This window comes from Centruroides sculpturatus, unplaced genomic scaffold (assembly GCF_000671375.1).
Source record: "Centruroides sculpturatus isolate CEXI.00-Female unplaced genomic scaffold, Cexi_2.0 scaffold1451, whole genome shotgun sequence".
Lineage (NCBI taxonomy): Eukaryota > Metazoa > Arthropoda > Arachnida > Scorpiones > Buthidae > Centruroides > Centruroides sculpturatus.
In genome coordinates, this window is record NW_019385625.1 from 142,165 (window position 1) to 162,806 (window position 20,642).

Genomic DNA, 20,642 nt, shown 5'->3' on the forward strand with positions numbered 1-20,642 from the left:
ATAATCATTTTATTCTAAAATAAATAATAAATAAAGTTGAATTTGATATTTCTATTTGTTGGTATTGTCTGCTGTTTAATAAATTTTTATAAATATACTTATTTAATTCTCTATAAAAATAATTATATTTAGTCTATATGCATAACTTCCCTCATTTAATCTTCAGGAATTTTTCGGAGGTGGTCAGTCCGGATATGTCGGGCCCCGTCCCTCACCATCCGGCCGTCCCATTGTGGACCTGGTCGAATCCATAATGGGCTTGCTAAAAGAGGCCCTCTTAGTGCCCACAGGGCGAAAAAAGTTAAAAAGAAAAAAACTTTCCTCATGTAGAAAACTTCTTATCTCTCGCAAACACTTTTGATATATAGAGTTTGTGAGAATGGTTTTCTTTTCTCTTGATCTAATCTTAATTTATAAAAATGTTTACTCTGAGCTCCTGTTTTCAGTTTGTGAAATGCATGTAAATATAAAAATTAAATATATTTTTATTTTAACAAGTATCTGCAAATTTCTTCCTAATTTTGTATTTCAAAACTAAATAAATTTATTCTTGTACTGTATCATACGAACCATTGACATAGCTTTTTATTTTGAAACCTATTCAGTTAAAGCGTTTAATTAATTATACGTAGGCGGGTTTTTTCAACCTCCGATGGTTCCTAAAACAAAGACAGTGTAAATAACAAAATGAATTTATTACCATAAGTTAGGTACATACAAGGTTAGTTTTCGACATAATTACCGTGAAGATTGAGGATTACCATTTATCATATTTGTGGACGAGCTTCTCCACTTTCTTGTCATAGAATGTTGCCGCCAGTGTATTGAGTTGGCCTTAATAACGTTGTTTTGAAGATCGTCATTAGTCTCAAACCTCTGCCCTGCTAGCCACGTTTCCAGTTCAGGAAAGAGGTGGAAGTCTTTACACATTAAAAAGTTTTAAGCTAAATGGAAGTCTGAATGGTGGAAGTCTTCACCGCCTTTAAACACCCAGCGTATAGTCCCGATTTAGCACCGAGCGACTTCCACCTCTTTCCTGAACAGGAACAGTGGCTAGAAGGGCAGAGATTCGAGACTAATGACGATCTTCAAAATAACGTTAGGGCCCATCTCAATACATTGGTGGCAACATTCTATGACAAGGGGATGGAAAAGCTCGTCCATAGATGTGACACGTGAAGATTGAGGCATTTGTAATGGCTCAATCTTCACGGTGATTGTGTCGAAAAGTAACCATGTTTGTACCTAACTTTTGGTAATAAACTCATTTTATTATTTACACTTGTCTTTGTTTTATGGACCATCGTAGGTTGAAAAATCCGCCTCGTATGTCAGAGTAACCTCTAAATGAAAAGATACTCTATTTCAAATTATAAAAGGAATTCGAATTACGTGGATCGAACTCGAAGGAACGTGCAATAAATTGTACATACATAGCATGAAATCTATACCGTGACCTTAGAACTAAGGACCCAATATGGCGGCTCCATAAGGAACATTGGTGTCCTAAACTTATGTTTACAGACCTTGATAGACTATATTGGCGAGAGTTGCATTAACACGTGTGTATTTCCAAAGGAGGTATTGTATCGTTTTTAGTTATTTCAGTTTTATTTTTTTTGAGTTTTTTAACACATGGTTGTCGATTTGGCTTTAGATCGTATGTTTTTAAAGAGACGAGGCTGAACTAGTCGGTTTTTACAAACAGGCACGTGAATTTAGAATCGGTGGATTTCTAGCAAGTGAGATGTAAAAATGTCAGGCAAAGAATTGTTATAACAGCAAAATCTGTACATTTTTACATCATTTGCAGACTATAAGTGATGTAAAAATGTACAACAGCAAGATAGAGAAACAAGATATTTGGCAAGAAAAGTAGAGAAATCGGCAATAAAGTTGTTACGCTTACATTAAATTCGTAACCGTAATAAAATTTTTGATAACTTATGTAAATATTGCTAATAAACTGAATATTGAAGTATATAAAGTTCATTGGTTTTGTTGATTTACTGTAAGATGCTTGTAAAAGGCCAACCTGGCCACAGTGTCTTTTGAGAAATAAAATAAAAAAATATGCTATATTTATTTAACTTTAATTGATGACATGAACTGTTTTATTTTTAAAAAGTCATTTCTAACTTTTGCTTCCTTATCTATTTCTATCAGTTAAAGATATTATTCTCTTTAAAGATTATTTTCTCTCTTTCAGTTTCTACGCCATCAATATAGATTCCAACAATGGAAAACGATGACTCACTTATGGAATTTTGATGTTATAGAATATGCCAATGGAGTGATAAACTTTTTGTAATGTTTTTAATGCATTGCAAAATAATAATAGTTGTGTAGAATGTTTTTGTTATTGTACAAATTCAACTTAAGTTATAGTGAATATTTAAATATCTTTACAAGAAACTTGAAAATTAAAAAAGACTATAGAATTTTTTTAAAAACTTATAAATTAATTTATGAAAGCTTTGAGTTACATTGTAAACTGTTTTAAATGAAAATTTTATTTTTATCGATTAATTAATAATACTTTAATAATAATAATTAATATCAATTAATTTAAGTTACTTTAGTAAGAATTTAAGATATTTTAATCGAATTTACCGATAAAATATATTTTGCAAAAGATTCTCAATTTTTATTTAGAAAATCATTAATCAACTTTTTTTAATACTAGAAAATTAAAACACAATATTATCTGGGAAAGATAAAATAGGTGCATTTTTAAAGTAATGAAGACTTTAAAAGATAGATAAATAATTTTAACGCTTTTAAATAATTTATTATTTAAAAAATAAAAATTAATCGGGCAATTTTAGATCATATTAAATATAATTTTTTGTCATTTATTCGGAAGCGTAGCCCTGCAGTTTTGAAAAAGAGATTCAATAGTTCCCTTTTTTGAATTTAATTATATTCAGAAAGGTCTTAATTTATATTTAGAAGTCGAGTTACATATCAGTTTTATATGAGTTTTGTATATATTCGACCCACTTTTAGTCTGAATCCTAACCGCAGCAGCGCAAAAATAGCTCTAGGCAGAAAATTCTGTTCTGTCCCTAACCAGTTTATCTAATAACCATGCGTACTATGATCAACGAAGACCTCTTTCACACTGTCAGAAGTGCATTAACAGATATAAAGTCAAAGGAATTTTTATGCCATCCAATAGAGACATTATTTAAATTGCTTATGTTTTTATAATCCATTATTTCATTATTAAAATCTTTGTGTAATTGACAACAGATAAACGTGTACTTTATGATAACCAATGAAGTTTTGAATGATGAATCAATTCATATGATAGTTGGTTATTAATAGTAGTGTTGCGAGTGACATCGACAGCAGAGCAATACGTTTAGGATACTCTGCTCTGTGTTATCTTTTATGATAGGACTTCAAACAGACATTTCCCAGAAAAATAATGCTGGGCTGTCCACAGCTAGGGTTTCCCGTGGATGTCTCCATTAAGTTATCTGCTCGGTCTCCAGATCGTAGCATTTATGAGACCAGACAGGATAACAGCTTCGGGCATTTTTTCCGCGGAACACTTAAAATACATCAGCTTTAGTGCAGGGGTGGCGAACCTTTTTGAAATTAAGAGCGCACTCGGTCTAGTATATGACGTCATTGGCATTTGCTGATTACATTTCCATACAAAAATGATTTTACATTGTATTGATTTTTCTTTTGCAAGAAGTTTTAATTGTATATTTGATTTTATCAGGGAACACTTGAAGTGGCTTCACGGAACACTCGTGTTCCGTTGCCACGTATTGAGAACCACGGCATTAGAGGACTTGATTTGCATTGGGATTTGGCAATGTAGCAAGAAATGAGACAAAATATCTATCTGATACAGACAATTTATGGAAACTTCTTGACTTAATCTAATCAGGATTTTATTAACTTAGTTCCCAGAGCGGCAGGAAAACTAGTTATTCATCATTCTTCATTAGTTTGATATTTTCACATAAAATAAAATGTATTTTAATAATTAAAAATTATTTAATTTTAGTATAAATTTTAAAATCATTAAGTAATATTATTAAAAAAAAAAAAAAAACAAACAAAAACCAACTAAATACCGAAAAATAGTTAGATGGCGCTTTTTAGTTTCTTGATTGTTTTGATGTCGGATCCTAGCAACCATCTGAGTCTTATTGCAGTGATAATTTCCATAAAACTAATTTCGATCATTTTATTCCGTCTTGAAATGTAAGATTACATCGTAAGTATTGAAATTAATCTTCGAATATATTCTAATATATTTAATTTATATAATAAACAGTTTTAATGACGATTTTTGATGATTTATTTGAAGTCGCTTCATCACCTGTTTGAACTTAAAATCTTGTTGTTTGTCTCCATTTAAATAAAATTAAATCAGAAATAAATGATCAAATTTACAAAAATCTACTCTTTAACAATAACATTTTAAAAATTTATAATAAAAATAATAATTAATTTCCAAGCCATATATATGTATATATATATATAATTAATTAAAGTGAAAAAATATGGAGAATAATTTTATATTATTACATAAAAAATTATCATTTTTTACTGAAAACAAACGTTTATAATGCTCAATTGAATGAATCAGTTTTTTAAAGTTTAATTCAATGTAAAGAAGACAAAACAATAGTTAAACTTGTTGAAAAAATCATACTGCTAAATATGGAAAATTATTGTTTTGTAAGCAAAAAAATCATTAAAATCTATTTAATTATTATATAATTAATCGAGGTAAATACTTTCTTTGTAAGTTACACAAAAACTTTTTTGTAAACATGTTAAACAATATTTATCTTGTTAACATTAGATAATATTTCAATGTTTGTATGTGAAAATGATTGTAATGCATCCTTTATTGTAAATTTATATCAGTTGAGAAAATTCAAAATCAAATCGAAACTCTTATTAAATAGTAACATAAGTATACGCTGTAATAATTGATAAATTTTATAAGGCAGCTTCATTCGAGCGAAATTATGTAAAAGTTTGAAATGTTTCGGATCCTACAAATTTATTTTTAGAATGCAATCAAAAACTGGATCTATACATTCAAAAGAAGCAGTCTTTTGTTATCATGGTAATGTTATGTGAAATATTTGTTTACAAAACTTTTTAAAGTTTTGTAAACAAGTAAATACCTTTTGTTGCATTTTAAGTTGCTAAAAATAAAATTTTTAAATAATTGTCATACTTTGCATAATTTATGTATAATAAATAACATTCATCCAACATTTATTTTGTGTTAAAGTTCTTTCTTGAAATAACAGTGTTTTTGTAATGTATTACTATGCTGATAGATTATTTAATGTAGGAAATGTAGTTTGTTTTGATTGCTTATATTTTATCTTAATTTCAAATATTATAAAATACTTGTTATAGAAGAAAAGATCGTTTTCTTATTATAATTTACAGCTGTTTTTATATAAATTCAATTAAAACTTTATCATGTAATATGCAAACTTTTTTAAAGCTATTCTTTCAACTCTTAAATTTATAAAACTTTGATGTTTTATATCCCAAAATCAAAGAAATGCAAAGAAAAAACTTTCCATTATTAAAGTATTATATTTAAAAAAATAGAGTTAAAATATATTTAATTTTATAAGATTTAGTATAGAAGTTGACATTGATAGTTTTATCAACAATAAATTATCAATTTTCATCTCTATTTTATTAACATTCAAGGTGATTTATAATAAATCTTATGTCAATGTAGTTCTTTTTTATTTTGTAATTTATAGTATGATCTTATAATGAGAAGTAAGAATGAGAAAACATATATTTTTGTATATGAATTATAATAGAGACTGGACATACACTTATAGATCAAATGAAAACCCTCTAAGATGTGGATTGTACAGTTAAATGTAATTTATAATTTGCTATATTCAAATAAATTTTAATCTAATTACATTTAAAAATAACATGTATTGTGATTTGAATTTATTATTTTTACTGTTTTCTGTGATGTAATTTATAAGCTCTCTGACATAATTTTATTATTATTTATATCTTTTGATAAATGGCGGTCATTTTTCAAGTAGTTATCTTTCATTTTCATATTAAACATGAAAAAAATAATTTATATTTATAGGGGGTTTTCGAGAAATAACCACTCAATGGCAATAAAACATAATGAGTACATTTTATTTTATACATAATTACCTTGGCTGTTGAGGCATTTATCCCATTATCCTATGAGCCTCATGATTTTGTATTCAAAAAATATGGGTCAGCCACAAAGCCAAGTGCAAATAGCACTCTGATGGAGTGAAATCGTCTGCCTTTCAGAGCTTTCTTCAGCTCACTAAAGACATGGAAGTTGCTTGGCCTTCATTTGGGCTAGGCTTAGTATTTGTTTTGTCCATTTATGTTTGTCATCAATTAATTTCCAGAAGTTCAGCCCCTTCTACGGTTAGGAACTGTATTATGGTACATTGATCTATTTTAGATGTTTGTATTCTACTATAAGATTACAAGCACTACTAATCACTTGCTACTACTAGTGCTGCTGTTTACCTTATCTATACCTCTCAATTCTTGCCATGTTGCATCACTTTATAAATTACATTTGAAGTGTTGTTGCACTCATTGACTGGCTATTTATTGATCATCTCATATATATACAAAAAATTTTTTATATCAAATTTGGTGGTTAAGAAATAATTTAGATATCAACTTGTATTAACATAAAAATTTTCTTTGTAAAGGTTAAGAATATCAGAGAAATAGTACTAATGATTCACATTATAATATTTTCTAATGCTAATTATTTATAGTGATTGAACATTTGTATTTAGAAATTTGAATGATTTTAAATTATGTAAACTACTATTAAAATTAATATATAGTGTGATCACAAAGTCCCCCCGCAGTTGGCCACACCCATGTGGCTTGGCTAAGTAGTTATGTCATAACATTAATTCTTTTAATGCACAGTCTGTTATGGCATTATTACTTCATTACTGGAAGCTCCTCCTGTTTCCCTGCTCGCTGCTGAGGGATTTTATGATTGGACTGTATAAACATAATACTTCCTAAAAGATGTTTTAAATGAATATATATATTTTTCATTTCAGTGTTTTAAACACAATTTTTAAATTTATTTTTATGTAGATTTATTAATATTTCTATACATATAATTACTGCTTGCTAATATAAATTGTGTTGTTGAAATTTATCTAAAAATATTGTGGACTTTTTAATTGAAATAGGATTTTAAAAATTGTGTATCGAATTTTTACATATTTTTATATATTATAATTTTAACCAAATATTAAAATAAAAATTTTCAAAGTGAGGTTTTTAAATTTATTCTATGTGAATAAATACATAAGTTATATCTAGTGACAGATCACTTCTAAATGCATTAATGTTTTCTATTTTCATAGAATTCAAGAATAGAGAATTTCATCAAAATAAAATAGTGAGACTCAGTGCTAGTACTCTTCAGTAAATTTAATTTTTAACTTATTAATTATTCCTAATCACTTAAGATCAGAATTGTGAACTTTTTATTTAAAAAAAATTAATCATTTAAAATTAGTCCAACTGCAATGATAAAACATTTATAAAGAATAAAACAAATATTATCTAAATATATAAAATTAGTTGTCCTGACTGACTGACTGACTGATTCATCATCGCCCAGAGCAAACTGCTGAACCTAAAGAGGTGAAATTTAATACACAGTTAGTGTATATCATGAAAAGCACACTAATAAGGGATTTTTCGAAATTCCTCCCATGGGGAGTGGGAGAGGATTAAGGCTTAACCTGAAGAATGGCTTCTATTGTACTATTTTAGATGCAATTTTTTTGTTTTCAACTACATTTAGTCTTCATTGAGTACTTAGGTGTATTAAATTGATAGCATTTCAGACATTGTTATAAATATTTTTATATATTTCGATTTTTTAACCAAATGTTCAAACTGTTTTAAATTTGAATTTGTTATTGCATATTGGTTCGATTATAGAACGATTGTAAATGTTCCAGAAAACTGATCAAATTGAGAATAGTTCGTTTAATTCTCAGCGTAGGTGTTATATAACAATTACTATGGTCGTTGAAATACTGAATATAAATGGAGTTTGCTTGCAAAATCCATATGTGCGAAGTCACAGGTAACAGCTAGTTATATATACAGTATGTAATATAATATACATATGATAAAACAAATATAAAGAAATTTTAGGGGTTGTTTAAAAGGGTAAGGGTATGAGACTAACTCCAGAACTATGATTAAACTGAAGGAAAGCATTTTCAAAACATTGAAGTTATAGACATTAATATTTTATGTATAGTTCTGTCTGAACATGATTACGCATACACAAAAGTCATAGATACGCAAAGACATTGCTTTTGATATCATTGGTAAGTATCTGTATGCTTAAATAATGCTAAAGTTTCCCTTGAGTGGAGAAAATTTTACATGACAACATCATAGTATGACTATGATTAACAAATTCAAAATTTAACTTATTGAAATTAATTAGAATTTTTATTTAAAATGATCAATATGCTGATAATTGTATTTCCTAATTAGTAAATATGATAAATTCAGTTTTAAAATATTTTAATTAATAATAATTTGTAACCTTAACATATAATAAATTGTTAATAGAATATTATTTTAAATTCAAATTTAAATTTCCTTGATCTCTTATTTTTCAAGTATATAACTATAATGAAATATGAGGTACAACTTCTTGCATCATTAAAAATGTAATAATTAGTTTTTGATCAGCTGATTGTATGTAATAACTAATAAACCATCTTTAAAATGATATCTTGCATGCAATATTGATTTTAAATTACTAATACTATATCAATATCATATAAAAATAAAATATTACCTGAAAATTTAGTTTTAAAGAATTTATTCTGATCTCAGAAAATAATTAAGCTATATTTAATGTATTTATTTATTTTAATAAAGATAAAACTTTATGAAAACATGATTTAAAAAAAAGTCTTCAAATTAAGATTTATAAAATCTTTCATTCTAAAATATGGCAGTTTATTATTAAATATCAATTATTTTTATAACATAAATTTTTGATTATCATGTATTAATTATAAAAATGATAGTGTCTAGTAAATAAAATTTATATCAATCAAAACTTTTTAGAAAAGAGAATATTTTTTATTCTTACATCAAGAATATAGTTTAAAATTCTGTTTTAATAATCAGTGTAGTATAAATGAAATAAACACTAAAATATGAACATAATTTCTAAGATGATTTAAATGTTTAATAAATATTTATTTATAAATTATGAAACTTTTATATTAATAATTTAAACTAAATATCTCACTAGTAAATTATATCAAGGAGTTCAGAAAAATTTTTTTGTTTGGTTAAATGTTTTTTGGAACTATAGGTTCCATCTTCAAACCAATTGAATGCAAGATTTCAGAAAGTTAATAGTAATTTTTTATTAATTTTTGGGTAGATAGCATGAGATTAGTACAGTAAAGGCATTAATTTGCTACCAGAAAAACTGGATTTGAGTCTGGATAAGCTCAGAAATTTTGTGGATGGGTTAACCTGGATATGTTGATTCCATCTTAACCATCCAGCTGTCCTTGGCACAGACATTGCCCAAACCTGTGATCATGGAAAAAGACTCTGGAACCTTTCTCTGGGCTCCCTTTCCACCTACAGGGCAAAAAGAGTTTAAAAAATGAAAAGCTTTAATCATTTAGACCAGTGGTTCCCAATTAGTGGTACGCGTACCCCTGGGGGTACACGAAATTGCGTGAAGGGGTACGCGCGGCAATCTAAAATCGGTCGATTTAATATTCAAATGCATGAGATGAAGCAATCAAAAAAATAACACAGATCTGCAAAAAAAATTTTTCCAGCTGCATGGAATATTTTTGCTGAATTATATGTTTTAAAGATCACAGATACTAAAAATAACTTCCGTTACATCCCATCACGTAAAGGTTTTTTGCAAAATAAAAACAAATTTTTGATAAAAACTCTTATAATATATTTAGTTCATTGTAATAAATATTTTCTTACAACTAATCAACAAATTGTTTCTGATATTTATACACAATTTTAGGTCTACTCTTTTTTCTTATGAAACCTTTTCTTCTTCTTTTTGATGCTCCTCCAAACTCGTTTCCAATTTCCTTCTCTGGTTACTCGATTGAGCATCCAACAGTAGTCGGCTAACATATTGACATCGCATTGTCCTTGGTAACGTCTCTCGATATCACGGACATCCTGGTGAAATCTTTCACAATGTTCTTCATTGTAGGCTCCAAAGTTTTCGGGAAAATAGTCAATATGGGAGTGTAAGAAATGAACTTTTAAGCTCATCTCGCATCCTTGAGCTTCATGCGCTGCTGCCATCATGTGTTGTACAATGGTTTTGTAGTCAGGGTCCTTAGTATTCCCCAAAAACTTAAGCACTACATTCTTGAAAGAGTCCCATGCTTCTTTTTCCTTTTCTCCTATTGTTTCCAGAAATCTGCTTTGTCTCGATCTCCAAGTTTCAATTTGAAATACGCAAATTAAACTTTCTTCACAAACTCACTTATGTTTCTTTGATGACTTTTCACTGCGTATTCACCACAAACATAACAGAAGCTGTCTGGAGAAATTACACAACCTCTGCGAGCCATATTCCAGAAATAAAAATACAAGCGCAGTAGCGTTCGAATGCTGGATATAAACTGAGTGTGGCATTAGATGGTCAGCGAGATACTGAACTTATTTAGCTTGTTGAAACATGATCTAATCCAACAGCGGGTTGTTTATATTTATTCCTAGTATTTCGGATAACATGTCAAAACACGCTCAACCTCATCAATAATATTACTCGCTATCAACTTTTAACCTATTTCTATACGATCATGCGACCTTCCTTCTAACGCTAAAAGTACTTAACCCACCTCCCCCTACCACTACTCTCTTCAACCATTAACATTTTTATTTATTTATTACCAAGTCCAGCTATAATTGATAGAATTAATGTGAGAAGTCTTCGTTTTAAGGCTATTTTTTAAATAAAAAAAGAATAGTAAATTTTAAGTGAACTAGGAATTTTACGCTAAATACAAACAAAAACTTGAGTGTAACAAAAAAATTGACGAGATGGAATTTTTTTGGTATTTTTTTCGTTTTTACCAAGTTGAAAATGTATAAAATCCTATGCAGTTTTTTACTTGCAGACCTGTGTAATGACACAGGTCTGCAAGTAAAAAATTGCATAGGATTTTTAACATAAAAAATTCGGAAATTTACAATATGATGTCGAATGCACAAATTCATTTATTTATAACTAAAAATATTCTCTAAATTTCATCAAAAAAATGCATTTGTGATAATACCTAAATGAAATTCTTATGCAAGAAACAAAAATTGTACAATTAACACAATTTGTGTTAATTGTACAATTATCATTATTATCGTGTCAGCGAAGCGGCAATAAAATATTTACTACCATTTTGCACAACATATTTCTGCGAGAGCGGATTTTCGGCCGTGACAAACATGAATTGTCACTGACTTCGACTCGAAGATGACTCGAGATTGAAGCTGATCAAAAAGCAACCAGATTTTACAAAGTTGCGCAAAGAAAATCGTGCACATTTGTCACATTAAAATTAAATAACCTTATGTTATTTTCATTATTATTAGAATTGTATTTTAAAGGTAATAAATGTAAAAAAAACTTATTTTATTTATCACTAGCTGTCTACCCACGGCTTCGTCCGCATTATATCGAATTTTCTCGTGGGAGTAAGATATTTTCTCGCAGTAAAATGTAGCCTATGTCCATTTCCAACATGTAAGCTATCTCCGTCTCATATTTTATTAAAACCTGTTCGGCGGTTTAGACGTGAAAAGATGACAGACAGACAGAATTACCTTCGAATTTATAATATTAGTTTGTATTAATATGAATTTATTCTATAAGGGGTACGCGAGTTTGAGCTCTTTCTTGAAGTGGTACGCAGGAAAAAGTAATTGGGAACCACTGATTTAGACTATATACTCTTCAACTTATTTAGGCTACTTTAATTATATATTTTATTTAGAGGATTATACAAAAATTACCGATTTAAGAAATTTTAGGTTTTGGTACAGTTTAAAATAAATGTTTTGTTTTTTTTAATTTTTAATTAAATAAGAAAAAATTGATAAATTATAAATAGAAATTATTGAAAAGATACTAATATTTTTAAACATATAGGATATAGAAATTGATTTCAATTATGTAATATTTAAAATATTAATAATAACAAATATATGTATTCTTCAACCAATATCCGGCATGAAAATTCCAAACTAATATTACATATAATTCATGCCGGATATTGGTTGAAGAATACATATATTTGTTGTATATGACCCGGTGTGGGAGATCCTTGATTAATAATAAAATTATATTTATTAAGACTTTTGAAAAGAGTAATTAACTGACTTTAAATTTTTATTTTGATTATATTAGTTATAAATTACATAATACAAATAATTATTTTTTAATTCTAATAATTGATTCAATTGTTATTTGGTATTGAATCAATTATTAAAATTGGATCACTTTGGTAATGAAATTTTAAAAATGAAATGAAAGAAAAATGACTTATGAAGATATAAAAAAGCCAATACAGCAGAGCCTGCTAATTCGAACGTCTGCTTAATCCGAACATGTTTCAGTCAGCTGAGAGAAATTTTCTCTCTAACAAGAGGTCCATTTAGGGGTGTTTCCCTTTCTCTTTCCTAAGAGAATCATGTGAATAAAGCTTCATCAAGCTTGTCAAATGTTCGTTTGACAAGCTTGATGAAGCCTTATTTACATAGGGTCTTGCTATTTGTCGATTTTCAACTGATTTTTCTGAAGTAGAGGCACAAAACTGCATGATCGCTGTGCAGCTTTTTCCAGTCAGTTATTGTGGGCTTTCCCACTCCAAACTCTAATGCCAATTTTGTTACACTTTTACCTTTGTCCAGCCTTTTCAAAATGTCTAGCTTATCTTTCATCGTACACGTTGTGTGTTTCCGTTTTGTGGCCATTGTAGAAGAAGATTAAACTAAACTAAAATAATGTAGTGCAAAGAGTACATTCAACATCCATAATTAAGAATGCTAACTCATACAGTAGCATCAGTCAAGTGATTGGAATTCCGGACTGTATATTAAAAACAACATTTTTTCCAGTTAAAATAATTTTAAGGTAAACACTGAAGGCAGGTTACCATTTCAAAATTACAAAACTTGTTTTTATTAACTGTTTGCATCCTGTATTGAGTACAAGTCAGATGAAATAAAGAATGGGGCACTGACATTATTGATGGTGTTGGATCATTATTAACCAGACCTGTTTTACTGCTTGCATCTGCATTATTTCAATTATTTGGCTAATCTGAACAGGGCTCGGTCCCAATTAGTTCGGACTAGCGGACTCTACTGTAATTTGAAAATACAGGTAGGCCTCCTACAACGTGGTAGATACGTTCCTTGAAAATACCGCATTGTGGGAAATCACGTTATAGGAGACACCAACTTAACAAAAACTGGGATTTGGTTCTAAAAAGAGAAAAAATTGGTGTTTGAATGGCGTTTTTTGAATTTTTCAAACCATCCATTGCTAGCCATGAATTTAACACTGGTTTCATCAGCTGATGACTGTCCCATTTGTTTTAAATAATCAAATATTTTTAAGGCTTTGTGTTTAAGTGCAGTTTTATTTAAAGGCAACCATTTCTTGTTCATATTTTCTACCTATAATATTAGCATTTGTTCCATTTTTTTTCATTATAGGTGCTCTCAGACAAGCAACATTTTTTGCAAGAATAGATGATCCAGATGCGATCAAATTCCTAATCTTTTCTCCCGATTGCTTAATTGACTGAATAGTCAACTCATTTAAATTAAAATGCCTACTAATATCAGCTATCCGCTCTTGATTTTTAATTCAATCCAAAATTTCTTTGTTTGAAAGGTTATAAATTTCCTTTTTAATGATGATCCTTTCTTTTCATTCGGCATTGTTATGGCTAAAATCGTTTTTTCCACACTTGGAAGAGTCCTTCGTAGACATGGAGGAAATGTTCGATACTTAAGTGAAATGCACTTAGGTACAATATTATGTGTTCTGCACTTTAAAAGAAACCATAGTTGGGCATGTAGTTTCTGCCACTGTTTCTTCAGTTTCAGCATGCTGTAGAAGAGGTTTTTCGCAGTTTCCATTTCTTAATATAGGCTAGTATGCTATTCACGCCAAGTAATATTAATTGGTAATTAAAACTCACTGTGTTTATTAACAATTTCAAAGAGCACTTCAAAAAACCGATAAAAGCAAAACCATAAACCTAAATGATGGAATGGAGGTTAACAATGTGTGGGAGGAAATGGGAGGAGCTAAGTCTCTTAAGGAACGTTTCCCAGATGGGATCTCTTCCCTGCCCCGCCGAATTGGCACCACAGGGTNACTAGTAAATTATATCAAGGAGTTCAGAAAAATTTTTTTGTTTGGTTAAATGTTTTTTGGAACTATAGGTTCCATCTTCAAACCAATTGAATGCAAGATTTCAGAAAGTTAATAGTAATTTTTTATTAATTTTTGGGTAGATAGCATGAGATTAGTACAGTAAAGGCATTAATTTGCTACCAGAAAAACTGGATTTGAGTCTGGATAAGCTCAGAAATTTTGTGGATGGGTTAACCTGGATATGTTGATTCCATCTTAACCATCCAGCTGTCCTTGGCACAGACATTGCCCAAACCTGTGATCATGGAAAAAGACTCTGGAACCTTTCTCTGGGCTCCCTTTCCACCTACAGGGCAAAAAGAGTTTAAAAAATGAAAAGCTTTAATCATTTAGACCAGTGGTTCCCAATTAGTGGTACGCGTACCCCTGGGGGTACACGAAATTGCGTGAAGGGGTACGCGCGGCAATCTAAAATCGGTCGATTTAATATTCAAATGCATGAGATGAAGCAATCAAAAAAATAACACAGATCTGCAAAAAAAATTTTTCCAGCTGCATGGAATATTTTTGCTGAATTATATGTTTTAAAGATCACAGATACTAAAAATAACTTCCGTTACATCCCATCACGTAAAGGTTTTTTGCAAAATAAAAACAAATTTTTGATAAAAACTCTTATAATATATTTAGTTCATTGTAATAAATATTTTCTTACAACTAATCAACAAATTGTTTCTGATATTTATACACAATTTTAGGTCTACTCTTTTTTCTTATGAAACCTTTTCTTCTTCTCTTTGATGCTCCTCCAAACTCATTTCCAGTTTCCTTCTCTGGTTTCTCGAATGAGCATCCAACAGTAGTCAGCTAACGTATTGACATATCATTTTCCTTGGTAACATCTCTCGATATCACGGACATCCTGGTGAAATCTTTCACAATGTTCTTCATTGTAGGCTCCAAAGTTTTCGGGAAAATAGTCAAATATGGGGGTGCTAGAAATGAACTTTTAAGCTCATCTTGCATCCTTGAGCTTCATAAGTTGCCAGCATGCGTTGTACAATGGTTTTGTAGTCAGGGTCCTTAGTATTCCCCAAAAACTTATGCACTACATTCTTGAAAGAGTCCCATGCTTCTTTTTCCTTTTCTCCCATTGTTTCCAAAAATCTGCTTTGTCTTGATCTCCAAGTTTCAATTTGAAATATGCAAATTAAACTTTCTTCACAAACTCACTTATGTTTCTTTGTTGACTTTTCACTGTGTATTCACCACAAACATAACAGAAGCTGTCGGGAGAAATTACACAACCTCTGCGAGCCATATTCCAGAAATAAAAATACAAGCACAGTAGCGTTCGAATGCTGGATATAAACTGAGTGTGGCATTAGATGGCCAGCGAGATACTGAACTTATTTAGCTTGTTGAAACACGATCTAATCCAACAGCAGGTTGTTTATATTTATTCCTAGTATCCCAGATAACATGTCGAAACATGCTCAACCTCACCAATAATATTACTCACTATCAACTTTTAACCTGTTTCTATACGATCATGCGACCTTCCTCCTAACGCTAAAACTACTTAACCCACCTCCCCCTACCACTACTCTCTTCAACCATTAACATTTTTATTTATTTATTACCAAGTCCAGCTATAATTGATAGAATTAATGTGAGAAGTCTTCGTTTTAAGGCCATTTTTTAAATAAAAAAAAAAATAGTAAATTTTAAGTTAACTAGGAATTTTAAGCTAAATACAAACAAAAACTTGAGTGTAACAAAAAAAATTGACGAGATGGAATTTTTTTGGTATTTTTTTCGTTTTTACCAAGTTGAAATCTGTAAGAAAATGTATAAAAATCCTATGCAGTTTTTTACTTGCAGACCTGTGTAATTGGTGGACCATCAAAAATTCGGAAATTTACAACACGATGTCGAATGCGCAAATTCGTTTATTTATAACTAAAAATATTCTCGAAATTTCATTTAAAAAATGCATTTGTGACGATACCTAAATGAAATTCTTACGCAAGAAACAAAAATTGTACAATTAACACAATTTGTGTTAATTGTACAATTATCATTATTATCATGTCAGCGAAGCGGCAATAAAATATTTACTACCATTTTGCACAACATACCTCTGCGAGAGCGGATTTTCGGCCATGACAAACATGAAAACTAAACATCGTCACCGACTTCAACTCGAAGATGACTCGAGACTGAAGCTGACCAAAAAGCAACCAGATTTTACAAAGTTGTGCAAAGAAAATCGTGCACATTTGTCACATTAAAATTAAATAACCTTATGTTATTTTCATTATTATTAGAATTGTATTTTAAAGGTAATAAATGTAAAAAAAACTTATTTTATTTATCACTAGCTGTCTACCCACGGCTTCGTCCGCATTATATCGAATTTTCTCGTGGGAGTAAGATATTTTCTCGCAGTAAAATGTAGCCTATGTCCATTTCCAACATGTAAGCTATCTCCGTCTCATATTTTATTAAAACCTGTTCGGCGGTTTAGACGTGAAAAGATGACAGACAGACAGAATTACCTTCGAATTTATAATATTAGTTTGTATTAATATGAATTTATTCTATAAGGGGTACGCGAGTTTGAGCTCTTTCTTGAAGTGGTACGCAGGAAAAAGTAATTGGGAACCACTGATTTAGACTATATACTCTTCAACTTATTTAGGCTACTTTAATTATATATTTTATTTAGAGGATTATACAAAAATTACCGATTTAAGAAATTTTAGGTTTTGGTACAGTTTAAAATAAATGTTTTGTTTTTTTTAATTTTTAATTAAATAAGAAAAAATTGATAAATTATAAATAGAAATTATTGAAAAGATACTAATATTTTTAAACATATAGGATATAGAAATTGATTTCAATTATGTAATATTTAAAATATTAATAATAACAAATATATGTATTCTTCAACCAATATCCGGCATGAAAATTCCAAACTAATATTACATATAATTCATGCCGGATATTGGTTGAAGAATACATATATTTGTTGTATATGACCCGGTGTGGGAGATCCTTGATTAATAATAAAATTATATTTATTAAGACTTTTGAAAAGAGTAATTAACTGACTTTAAATTTTTATTTTGATTATATTAGTTATAAATTACATAATACAAATAATTATTTTTTAATTCTAATAATTGATTCAATTGTTATTTGGTATTGAATCAATTATTAAAATTGGATCACTTTGGTAATGAAATTTTAAAAATGAAATGAAAGAAAAATGACTTATGAAAATATAAAAAAGCCAATACAGCAGAGCCTGCTAATTCGAACGTCTGCTTAATCCGAACATGTTTCAGTCAGCTGAGAGAAATTTTCTCTCTAACAAGAGGTCCATTTAGGGGTGTTTCCCTTTCTCTTTCCTAAGAGAATCATGTGAATAAAGCTTCATCAAGCTTGTCAAATGTTCGTTTGACAAGCTTGATGAAGCCTTATTTACATAGGGTCTTGCTATTTGTCGATTTTCAACTGATTTTTCTGAAGTAGAGGCACAAAACTGCATGATCGCTGTGCAGCTTTTTCCAGTCAGTTATTGTGGGCTTTCCCACTCCAAACTCTAATGCCAATTTTGTTACACTTTTACCTTTGTCCAGCCTTTTCAAAATGTCTAGCTTATCTTTCATCGTACACGTTGTGTGTTTCCGTTTTGTGGCCATTGTAGAAGAAGATTAAACTAAACTAAAATAATGTAGTGCAAAGAGTACATTCAACATCCATAATTAAGAATGCTAACTCATACAGTAGCATCAGTCAAGTGATTGGAATTCCGGACTGTATATTAAAAACAACATTTTTTCCAGTTAAAATAATTTTAAGGTAAACACTGAAGGCAGGTTACCATTTCAAAATTACAAAACTTGTTTTTATTAACTGTTTGCATCCTGTATTGAGTACAAGTCAGATGAAATAAAGAATGGGGCACTGACATTATTGATGGTGTTGGATCATTATTAACCAGACCTGTTTTACTGCTTGCATCTGCATTATTTCAATTATTTGGCTAATCTGAACAGGGCTCGGTCCCAATTAGTTCGGACTAGCGGACTCTACTGTAATTTGAAAATACAGGTAGGCCTCCTACAACGTGGTAGATACGTTCCTTGAAAATACCGCATTGTGGGAAATCACGTTATAGGAGACACCAACTTAACAAAAACTGGGATTTGGTTCTAAAAAGAGAAAAAATTGGTGTTTGAATGGCGTTTTTTGAATTTTTCAAACCATCCATTGCTAGCCATGAATTTAACACTGGTTTCATCAGCTGATGACTGTCCCATTTGTTTTAAATAATCAAATATTTTTAAGGCTTTGTGTTTAAGTGCAGTTTTATTTAAAGGCAACCATTTCTTGTTCATATTTTCTACCTATAATATTAGCATTTGTTCCATTTTTTTTCATTATAGGTGCTCTCAGACAAGCAACATTTTTTGCAAGAATAGATGATCCAGATGCGATCAAATTCCTAATCTTTTCTCCCGATTGCTTAATTGACTGAATAGTCAACTCATTTAAATTAAAATGCCTACTAATATCAGCTATCCGCTCTTGATTTTTAATTCAATCCAAAATTTCTTTGTTTGAAAGGTTATAAATTTCCTTTTTAATGATGATCCTTTCTTTTCATTCGGCATTGTTATGGCTAAAATCGTTTTTTCCACACTTGGAAGAGTCCTTCGTAGACATGGAGGAAATGTTCGATACTTAAGTGAAATGCACTTAGGTACAATATTATGTGTTCTGCACTTTAAAAGAAACCATAGTTGGGCATGTAGTTTCTGCCACTGTTTCTTCAGTTTCAGCATGCTGTAGAAGAGGTTTTTCGCAGTTTCCATTTCTTAATATAGGCTAGTATGCTATTCATGCCAAGTAATATTAATTGGTAATTAAAACTCACTGTGTTTATTAACAATTTCAAAGAGCACTTCAAAAAACCGATAAAAGCAAAACCATAAACCTAAATGATGGAATGGAGGTTAACAATGTGTGGGAGGAAATGGGAGGAGCTAAGTCTCTTAAGGAACGTTTCCCAGATGGGATCTCTTCCCTGCCCCGCCGAATTGGCACCACAGGGTTTAGAGACTATGTCTTTTCCTTTTTCATTGACTCTCGGGGATTCTGCCGCTAAAACCTTTAAACGACAAAGCTTTGGGCCCGGCCGAGCTTCCGGTTTCCCGTCCGCGGGGCTAGGCCCTAGCTCGCTAACGTGACATAGTTTTTTAGGGTGTGCAGCTTATGCTTGCACTATGTTCCACTGACTAATTAATTTCCACTGACTAATATATTATTCTTTTATTAAGATATATAAGCTCATAAATTAATGATCATTTCCATCAATTTCTCTAACTCTTTTAAGTTTCCTTTACTAGCTGCTAGCGTTCGAAGTACTTGTTCGGGTGGCCGAGACCAGTCGACTTGGTCGGCCCTACGGCGGAAGTCCTCTGTAAGAGGACAATCAAGTACGTAGTGTCTTGCGTCTCCGCAAGAACTACCACAGGAGCAGCTACCGTCTCCTTGCCCGAAACGGGACTGGAAGCGGGGAAACTTCCCGTGGCTGGTCAGTATCTGAGTCGTGAGCCTATTGCAGCACACCGGAGTGAGGCCAACTACAGGCACGAAGGCGTAAGTTGACCTACCTACTGTACTTTGATTCCAGCTCTCTTGCCAGTTAGTCATCGATCGTTTCAGCAAGGTGCCTTTGATATAAGCAGCCGAGGGTTCAACCGTCCTCGTTATAAAAGGACCACTAGCACCCGCCTTTGCTAGCTGATCGGCACGCTCATTACCCAGGATCCCGGTGTGGCCTCGGACCCAACACAGGGTAACTTGTCGCTCGTGCCTCGCCCTTAGCACCTTGCATCTGACCTCATGTACCAGCTTATCGCGATGGTACCCGTCGTTTAAAGCCTGTAGCGACGACTGGCTATCAGAGTAAACCGTGATTGGCTCTGGACCCGGTTGTAGTAGGATCCACTGGGACGCCCCTCCCAAGGCCACCAGTTCCGCCTGAAACACGGACGCCTCCTCATTCAGTCTGACTGACTGTTCGTACACTTGCACTCCGTTACAGAATACACAGAATGCGGCACCTACTAAGCTGCCGTCTTTC

General features: G+C 30.9%; 2 protein-coding genes across 3 annotated transcripts in view; one reads left to right on the forward strand and one right to left on the reverse strand.

The window, feature by feature from the left end:
* Positions 1-4,119: 4,119 nt before the first annotated feature.
* LOC111640715 (forkhead box protein N3-like) overlaps positions 4,120-20,642 on the forward strand; it is a 47,728-nt gene continuing 31,205 nt past the window's right edge. The window contains exon 1 of one of the 2 annotated variants that reach the window (XM_023386749.1): positions 4,120-4,227. The gene's annotated coding sequence lies outside the window, so the exon portion shown is untranslated. Of the gene's footprint in view, positions 4,241-20,642 lie in introns of both variants that reach the window. The other variant, XM_023386748.1, reaches the window with a different exon arrangement.
* LOC111640714 overlaps positions 19,844-20,642 on the reverse strand; it is a 4,803-nt gene continuing 4,004 nt past the window's right edge. Inside the window, exon 2 of the mRNA XM_023386747.1 lies at positions 19,844-20,637. Coding sequence (XP_023242515.1) covers positions 19,844-20,637 — 794 coding nt within the window. The remainder of the gene's footprint in view (positions 20,638-20,642) is intronic.